The sequence below is a fragment of the Musca vetustissima genome, unplaced genomic scaffold (genome assembly GCF_032173495.1).
Source record: "Musca vetustissima isolate MV318-11 ecotype Yass unplaced genomic scaffold, APGP_CSIRO_Mvet_v1 utg258512, whole genome shotgun sequence".
NCBI classification, from domain to species: Eukaryota; Metazoa; Arthropoda; class Insecta; order Diptera; family Muscidae; genus Musca; species Musca vetustissima.
Window position 1 is genome coordinate 1 of NW_026878498.1, and position 10007 is coordinate 10007.

General features: G+C 37.2%; 1 protein-coding gene across 1 annotated transcript; it reads right to left on the reverse strand.

The window, feature by feature from the left end:
* Window positions 1–7: 7 nt before the first annotated feature.
* Window positions 8–8126, reverse strand: LOC133323253 (nucleolar protein dao-5-like; the record flags this gene model as incomplete). Its single annotated transcript, XM_061532200.1, has 6 exons — window positions 8077–8126; window positions 7574–7749; window positions 3891–3991; window positions 3664–3778; window positions 680–1104; window positions 8–614 (listed from the first exon to the last, which is right to left on the reverse strand). Coding segments are annotated over exons 1-6 (1461 nt in total), but the record flags the coding sequence as incomplete, so codon positions are not given.
* Window positions 8127–10007: the final 1881 nt, after the last annotated feature.

Genomic DNA, 10007 nt, shown 5'->3' on the forward strand with positions numbered 1-10007 from the left:
AGGCGGCATTGGCTGGAGAGGCTGTTGTTGCTGTTTTCTGTACGGGATATTTGAATTTACTCTTTTCATTGATGGGTACAGGTCGGGCAATTCGGGGAGGTGCTCTTGGGCGGGAATAAACCGAAGAGGGTGCTGCCTTTGGTGTTATAAATTCCTCTAGGGGTTTGGGAGTGGTCCTCACTTTTGGTGGAGCATCTTCGTCGGCTGCGGCTTCTTCTTGATCGGGAATATGGGAATCAGGTTTTTCATATTCATCCAAATCGTCGACTTCATCGCTGGGGGCAGCTGTGGTTGAGGTACGTTTCTCATTGATACGTCTGCGGCCAGTTTGACGACGTGGTGGTGGTGCAGGTTGCTCTTCCGCTTCATCGACATCGTCTACAACGACAGGGGTGGCTTTGCGACGACCTCCCAAAACTGGACGATCATCACTGAAGCTGCGTCTCTCGTCGGCATTGGCACGTCCCGAAAAGCTTCCGGGTTTACGACTGCTTATCTTACGTCTTTCGGCGGCGGGTGTTGGTTTACCACGGATCTTTGGTTTGGGTTTGTCGAAATCGTAATCATCTTCAGCATCAACTTCGTCCTGGAAACGTTTACGTGTATTTGGGCGTCTGAAATAAAAAAACGGAATTATATTCGATTTTTGAATTTCAAAAAGGATTGTCTTAATCCTCACCTTGGCTTCTCATCTGCCAGTGAACGTTTTTCATCTTCGTAGTCTTCATCCTCATATTCGACAATGGGACGACGATGACGTGGACGATTCTTACGACGTTTATTCAAACGTTCCTCATAGTAATCCTCATCGTATTCCTCTTCGTCGTAATAATCGTCAACGGGACGACGACTGCCAGGTCTACGTAATGGCCTCAATGGTCTAACTTGTTTTCGCCGTTGTGTTGGTGGTGGCTCCGTAGTTGTTGTTGTCGTCGAAGTGGTCGTCGTTGCCATATACAAATCATCATTTCTGTTCCAATATTTTACCGAACCTTCACAATCGACATCCGAGGCAAAGTGACAGATGAATGTTTTCTGATCGAATGCTGTGAAATTGGCGCAAAGGAAATCGTGTCGAATGCCATAGACGCAGTGATGATAGAGCTGAAAAAGACACACACACACAAAAATAAGTAATTGAAAAAATGGTAGGAGAGGATATTTTTGGGGCATTTTATAAAGATAGTGCTCTATGGAGTATTTTTATATAGAAAAATTATGTGAATGCATTTTTTGATGCAGATGACTCTTAGAGGTGTTCTTTGTGAATAAAGCATCTGCAGATCTTCTTTGTAGAGAGAACTCTTGGTGGCCTTCTTTGTAGAAAAAATCCTTGTATTGTAGAGAAAACCCTTAGGAGTCTTCTATGTCGAAAAATAAGTTTTGAGGTCTTAAATATATGAAAGACCTTAGGAGGTCTACAATGTAGGCAAATCCTATATAGAATCGACCAAAGAAGGACCAACCGACTGGTTGTTAGAATTGCTTTATTTGCTTTTTCAGTTTCCTCAGCAGTAGGGCCATCGACGTCGGCATCTACAGCTTCCGAATCTTCAGTGTCTTTGGTTGTGAGTGTCTCAGTTTTAGCAGATTCTTTATGGGAACGCAATGTTCCTGGTTTACCTCTGCTGTTAGCTAAGCTGATTCGACATTAATTAGGTGTCTTCACGGGCTCTGGTTCTGGTTTTTCCTCATCTTCTATTTCTTCAGAGGGATCAGACATTAGGTATCCATACGTGCTGAGGTCCGTGATCGTGACCGTGTCTCCATTAGGCGTTCATCGCAGTCATCATCTTGAGATGGTACATGACCACGTTTACAACCGTTCGACGAATTACAATGACGATTGTTGCTGCTCCCACTGTAACCAGGGTTACCGTTGTGCGACTAAAATCGCAATTTGCAAACTTTTTGATGCCCTGTGACTCTGCTTGCAACTTTTTAAGCATTCAAACTAATTTTGATTCGTATGCGTCGTTTTTGAGTTCCAAGTGTATCTGACATATTCTGGGAAGAGTTCTATTGGCAAATTTATTTTTCTGTGTAACTTTTTTTTTCAAGTGAACGATTTTTTGCAACTTTTTTAAAATTCCCAGCGGTAACACTGACTGTAATTATCATCGAATTCCTCTTCGACATCAATGATTTTCTTATCGACGACACTTTGTTTCCTTAAAAGTTCGGGTTGGCTTCGGAGAACTACCACTTCTTGGTGGACGCTCGTTTTCGTCCTCATCAACGGAAACAACATCGACGATACGTTTTTTATTGTGATTCGAGGCCTTACATAATATTCCTCATCCTCATAGTTGTCATCATTACCTCGAAGGCTTCTAAGACTGTGGTTTTGTATATGTAGAAAATGGTTTCGGAGGTCTTCTATAGAGAAAATACCTTTGGAGGTCTTCAAAAAACAATTTTGGGATTTTATATGTATTGAAGGCCTTTGGAGATATTTTTTTCCCTGAGAAGATCTATCGGGATCTCCTATGTAGAGAAAGTCTTTGACGGTGTTTCTATTAGAGAAGGCCAAGAGGACTTTTATGTAGAGAAGGCTTTGGGAGGTATTCTGTGTGGAGAATATCGTAGAAGGTATTTTATGTGGAGACTACCTCCTGAGGTCTTCTAAACAGAGAGAACAGTTAGAGTTCTTCTATGGCGTAGTGACAATAGATTTGAATATATTCAGGGTATACAAGCCCTTTGAAGGTCTACTATGCAGAAAAGACCGTTGGATTTCATTCTGTATTAAGAAGACCTTTATATGTAGATAACTACGTAGGAGGTCTTCTTTGTAGAGAAGACCTTTGAAGGTCTTTTATGTAGAGAGGCCGTTACAAATCTTCCTGTGGGGAGGAGTACAACTAAAAGCTTTAAAGATCTTTAATGTACAGAATTTCTTTAGAGGTTTTCTAAGTAAAGAAGGTCTTTCTATGGAAAGAGAACTTCTAAAGGTCTTCCGTGAAAAGAATATCCTTTTAGGTCTTCTAGGAGCTACGACCTTTGAAAGACTTCTTCTTAGAGTATTTTTCGAGGTGTGCAACCGTTAGCTGGTAAACCTTACATTCGGCATTAATAGACACAAAAAACACTCTCACACACATAATTACTTAATTTCAGTTTGTCCAAAAACCCTCCGAAAAAAGAAACCGGTATTAGTGGCAAAGCAAACAAAAAAATGTTGGCTTTTTTTGGCAGCTGTGAACAATAAAGGTAGCAGCGTATTATGTTTCAATTTTTGTTTGTGGGTCAAGATCAGCAAATTACAATAACAGCACAAGCTACACAATTGTCTTTTCAAGGTAAATGGGTTTGAAAACCATACCAAAAAAACAAAAACTTCGGTATTTACCACAACGGAATGCATTTTGGGAGCTGTAATTGTTTTTTTCTCTTTTTGTAACAAATTCCCAACTTTCCAAAATTATTATAGTTTTCTATAAAAAAAATAAACATTAATGGGTCAAGGTCATGGGTGTCAGTGTGGTTGTGTTAAATACAGTACAATTTATTAAAAAAACATTTTCAATAGTTCAGCTTGAAGGTACGGGCATACTATATTTTCCCTAATTATATAGGGAAAATATATTCATTATTATTGTAATGAAGGCACATCTCACATTTTCCAAACTCATTTGAATTTTGAGGACAATTTTAATTTACCTGACATTTATATTCAATGGATGCATAGAAACCATCATGCAGGCCATCACACTTGAAATGGATATCTTCATCGGCTGGGGTCGTTGACAAGAATGGATATGAGGATAAGTTGTAGCTATAATTTTAGAAAAATAAATAAAGAAAAAGAGTTTGATTAGTACAGTCAGTGGTGTTCAAAACTAATTGCAATGAAATATTCTAATAAGAAGTTGTGGTAGTTTTGTTACCCTCTCAATTCTCTGGGTAAATTTGGATCCCAAATATAATCGATTTGTGGTATACCCGTCAGTTTGGATTCTCGGGAATTGGGTTTGGGTGTGGCATCGTTCTGTAATGAAAAAGAGAAACACAAAATAATAAAATAAATATTGAATACGAGGGCAACTATTTCTATTTCTGGCGTAATATTAAAGATGCCTTAAAAAGAAAAGGCGAATATTTATGGTTCTTCTTAAGTTTTCTCCAGCTTAATTTATATACTTTTTCATGCACTCAAACCTATTATCACATCTATTTTCCACTCCGATTCATAAAACTCCAAAAATATCGTTTTTAATGCTTTGAATGCGGGTTTGAAGAAGAAATGATTGAGCGCCAATTTATGACATTGTTGTGGTTGGGCGCCAAATCGGAATTGTATGACGGATGACCCATCAAGTTCACATTTTCGTCAGCTAAAAAGGTTATTGAATGTGGGAATAAAAATATAAATGATTATAATGACTTTGCGTCGGAAATCTTATCAGTTCCACCTTTTTGGAGGTCAAAAAAGCAAAGTATTGAGAGCATACAACCCTGATTTGGGCGCGAAATCAGGGTTGTATGCGGATGATACATCATTTTCACCTTTTCATGAGTTAAAAAGGTTGTTAAATGTGGAAATAAAAAAGAAATGATTGGGCGCCAAATGACTTTGTGTTGGAAATTCTATCACTTCCACATTTTTGCGGGTAAAAAAGGCACAGTGTTGAACTTGCAGGTGTGATGGTTGGGCGCCAAATCAGATTTGTCTGCGGACGACCTATCAATTTCACGTTTTCGTCAGTCAAAATACTTCTTGTTCGTTTTTTTTTAACCCAACACTTTAGGCAAACAAATTGTCGATTATTTGCGAGCGTTCAACGAATTGCAGCGTAACGAAAAAACTATTCCAAGTCGTCGTCAATGGTCAAAATACTTCTTGTTCGTTTTTTTAACCCAACACTTTAGGCTAACAAATTGTCGATTATTTGCGAGCGTTCAACGAATTGCGCCGTAACGAACAAAGTATTCCAAGTCGTCGTCAATGGGTTTCTTATTGGCTGTAGTAGGTTTCCTTAGAGTTCGGGTTGGCTTACGACTAGCTCTTCTTTGGTGGTAGGTCATCTTCATCCTCATCGTCGAAAACATCATCGATGATACATTTTTTATTGTGACCACGACGTGGCCTCACATCACTATACCTCATACTGACATTCGGAGGCGGCAGTGGCTGGAGCGGCTGTTGTCGCTTTTTTTCTTTGGGATAGTCGAATTTATTCTTTTCATTTATGTGTACGGGTCGGGCATAGCAGGGAGGTGCTCTTGGACGTGAATAAACCGAAGAGGGTCCCGCCTTGGTTTTTATAAATTCCTTTAGAGGTTTGGGAGTGGTCTTCACTTTTGGTGAAAGTACTTCTTCACGAACAACTTTCGTTGGATTTGGCTCGTCTTCGCTGACACATTACTTTTTGGTTTAAGGCTCATATAACCTCTGACGATCATATAAAAGTCATTGAAGTATCGTTATTGTATTTTCCAACATTTTTTTTTGCAAAAATCGACACGAGGGTTTTTCAAAATTGTCGGCATCCAATGAGGACAAACCTTTTTTACGGGCAAGTGTAATATATATATATATATATATACAGTAGTCCTCGTTTAGAGCATATACCATATAAACTAAACTATGGTTGGAAATATCGGCTAGGACCTTTAATATACGAAGTTTTAATTATTAAAAATGTCAATTTCAAAACATGGACCTATACTTGAAATTTTCTGCGAAGGGATTTTTTACCCTCCACGAATGCCATATAACAGCCCCTTCAGTTGAAAATGGCCATAGGACCCTCACAAAACACATAAAATGTGGCGGTACCTTTTTATTGGGTAAATCATTTTTTCCATGGAAAGCCAAATTATAACCACTTCAGTAGGACGAAACGTTTAGGACCATGAGAATATTGGAGAGAGATTTTTACCTATTTTAGAAAATCCTTTTTTTCCAAAATAGTTTTTTAGCCTCCAAGAACCTAAAATGCAAAATGAAAATCACCTAGTTTGAAGGGGGATATTTAAATGGGTGGTATATGTCGAAACATGGACCTACATTGAGGTTTGTGTACCCATCATATTGAATATTTTCTGTGAATACGTATTTTACACTTTAACGCCATATTACAGGAAACCCAACTCTTTTCGGATTCAAACAAAATTCAAATTGTAAGTATGAATTTTCAAAACTACATCCATACCTCAATCCTACGCTCCAACAGTAACCCTATTTCCAAAATTCAGTATTCCAGCTTATCGGTTCATAAATTTCCAAAATTTCCTACATATCCCAATCCTACACCACAACAATGATCCTAACTCCAAATTACAGTATTCCGGCTCTATCGGTTTTTCCAAAATTCAAATTGTACCAAATTTAGTACCTTCCAAAACTATATCCATACCTCTACCCTCCAACAGTAACCATATTTCCAAATTTCAGTGTTCCAGCTCTATCGGTTCAAACAAATCTAAATTGTACCAATTGTAGTACGATTTAGTACTTTTTGTACACATAAGTACAATATTCCAAATCTACCTGAATATTCTAATGATACACTTCGGCGGTATTGTTAATTTGAAATTTCAGGATTCCTGTTACATCCGTTCCTCCGAAATCAAATTGTACCAAATTTAGTACAGTTTAATACTTTTGGTATACATGAGTACACGCTTTCAAAACCACCTCCTTATATCGACTCTACTTCTCAAACTTAATTTGCATTCCAAAGTTTTTAGCTTTATCCAATCACATTCTATGAAATTTTACCAGCTTTAGTACTTTTCGGATACTTATAGTCCAAATGTCAAAAAAAAAATCGTTTGCCACATCTCCGTCCAGTGACGCACATTTCAAATTGAAGAGTTCTAGCTCTATTGGTTCGCCAAAAACAAATTGTAACACATTTAGTACTTTTCGTGCCATTCTAGTACGAATTTCCAAAAACCAAGCCTTACCTGACAAACCTCGGACCAAGAGTGACCCTTAGTTCAAATTTCAAATTTCTATCTTCAGCCGTTTCGTCTGGGCGTTGATGAATTGTTAAATCAAATCGTTAAGTCAAACAATAGGGTATTCCATAGCTAACATTGTACGAATTGAGATCTTCGAACATCTACCCACTTTCTTTATATACATAATTTCAAATATTCCCACAAATGAAAAAAAAAAAAAATTTAAGTTTGTCCCACATGTGGTCAGGAGGTTAATAGCCTCTGGTTAACCACAGAAATAAATAAATAGAATTATAGAAACTTTGAGTAATTCTTTTCAAGAGGAACGTGATTGGATTTTTAAATCTAAAAAAAATACTTTCGCCTCTATCGGCCTTACCTCCACCGACCATCAACAAAATTTGAAACCAAAAGGCCTACCATAAAAGGTTAACTATGCAAGTGGAACACAATAAGCCTAATGTGTGGGAGGAGGGGTATATATCAACTAATTAATAAACCAAATGCATAAACAAAGTTTTTAACCGGCTAATGGCCTCTTCGTAAATAGAAAACCCAAATTGGGAAAACATTGACAAAAAATGAAAACACTTTTCATTTCAAGAAATAAAATAGAAAAAAAAACATTTTTTTAACTCATTCATTCATTAATTTCACTTACCTTGTGTTCTTCCACTTTCTCCTCACCCGCCGTTGAAGATTCATCGGCACTCGTTTCGGCACCGGCTGCCGCTGGTGTTGTGGGCGTTGTTGTTGATGTTGTTTTGGGGGCAATGGACACTTTTTTGAATGGCGCAACAGCATCAACGTGTTGGGCTATGGCAAAGGCTAAGAGCGCTGCAAAGGAGAACACGAAGAAGAACAAGAATCGGAAACAATAAATCAATAATCATTGGAATGGAAAAACCTTGACAATGAAAACGAATTAAGAAATACAAAATATTTTTGTAAAGTTTAAAATGATTTCATAAGCTGCGGATCAAGATGATCATGCATGGTGATAATGAACTTGATAACTTGACTTTTTTAGTTGTTTTCCTAGTTTCAAGTGTATTGTTGTTGCTTTTTTTATTTTCATAGACAAGGTTAAATATTGGTAGTAGGTGTCGATTGTTTGTTTTTGGTTGGATATTGACAGGTTAGGTTATTTGTCACTTGACTTACCGGCTGCTATTAAAGTCCATCGTTTAGCTCTCTTCATTGTGCTTTGAAAAAACCCTTAGTCTAAAAGTATTTTTTGTTGTTGAAAAAACCTGTAATGAAACAAAAAGATGTACACGTGTTATATTTTATTTAGAATTTAATAGAATATTTGAACATTTATGTTTGTGTGAAAACGTTTCAATATAAATGCCGTGAAATATAGTAAATATAGCAGTTTCCAGTTTTACTAGCAGGGGGCGAAACTATTCATAAAAGCCATGATACAATAATTAGGTGATGTACCGACCATCTGTCAAATTGTTCCTTATAATATTTTACATAGTTGCCAACATTGCGCATCAAGTAGAAATTGCGCACTTTGACAGTTAATCAAGACATCAGCTGCTCTAAATGGACTACCTATTCATTGTGCCATGGACTGGACCATGATGCAATAATTAGATGATGTATCAAAACAAAAACATTTGTTTTTGTCTCGACCATCTGTCAAATTTTTCCATATAATATTTCACATGGTTGGCAACATTGCAAATCGAATTCAAGTAGAAATTATGTATGTTGACAGTTAATCAAGACATCAGCTGCTCTAAATAGACTACCTATTCATTGTGCCATGGACTGGACCATGATGCAATAATAAGGTGATGTATCAAAACAAAAACCTCTGTTTTGTCTCGATTATCTGTAAAATTTTTCCATATAACATTTAACATGGTTGGCAACATTGCACATCGAACACAAGTAGAAATTGTCCACTTTGACAGTTAATCGAGACTTCAGCTGCGCTAAATGGACAACCTATTTATTGTGCCATGGTCTCGACCATGTGTCAACTTTATCCTTATAATATTTCACACGGTTGGCAACATTCGATGTGCAATGTTGCCAACCAACAAGTAGAAATTACGCACTTTGACAGTTAATCGTTATATGTAGCATGAAGTTGAGCGACTACTGCAGTTGGACTTTTTCTGCTGGATTAGTATACCACCAAAACAATTTTAAGAAAATGATAACAGTTGGAAAGGACAAAGTTATGAACTTACAAGTGCCTTAAAAGTCATTACGAGTTTATGCATGCGATTAACGCTTTGAAGATTGTATATTATTAAAGTTCAGGGCAGATATATTATGTTTTGTTGAGACGTGGGCACTACATCAGGAAATCATATGATATTCCAGGGTTTACAGTATTACCAAGAATGAGAATGGATTCAACTGATCAGAGCTGTCGTATTTGTAAGCGCGGGCTAATTATGTGTTGTAAAAAATGAAATATCAGAATATATCCAATAAAGGCCCATCAAAATATTAAATTGGAACATTGGAACTTCTCTTGAGTTCGGTCGAAGTGTTTACGCCTGTTACCATGAAGTGTGAATTCACAATTTAATAAAATATTCGGAATATATAGGTCTATTCCCGTACAGCAAGAATCTACTATTGTTTATTTTTCCCCGATATTCAAAATGTTGCTGAAGCCTTCGTAAATGGTTCGAACCCATTTTATTAGTACCACTTCAAAATGTGGGCCCATATTCATCACAAACTATACCGACAATTGCACAGTACCTAAACGTGGATCGATATTTTCCATTTGGAATACGAAGTAGTGGGAACAATTTCGAAGCTCCACCTTCAATATTGCGAGCAAATATTCTTCTTTTTCTTTTCAAAAGAAAGGTAGAGATTTTTCCGCATGAGCATCCTAGGCCGGTCAATTCTAAGTTATCCAAATGTAGATCCGATGATCCCTATTTTTGTGGACCAAATCCATTTCCGACAATTTGGAGTCTATTTATAAATGTTCGTCCTCGAAGGGAGTAGCCGACTACAGCCAAAATTCATAAATCGTAATATTAGTGCAAGCTTGGATTAACTTCGAAGATGTTTTATAATATAATGCGAAAGAAGTGTCCGTTTTGAACAAA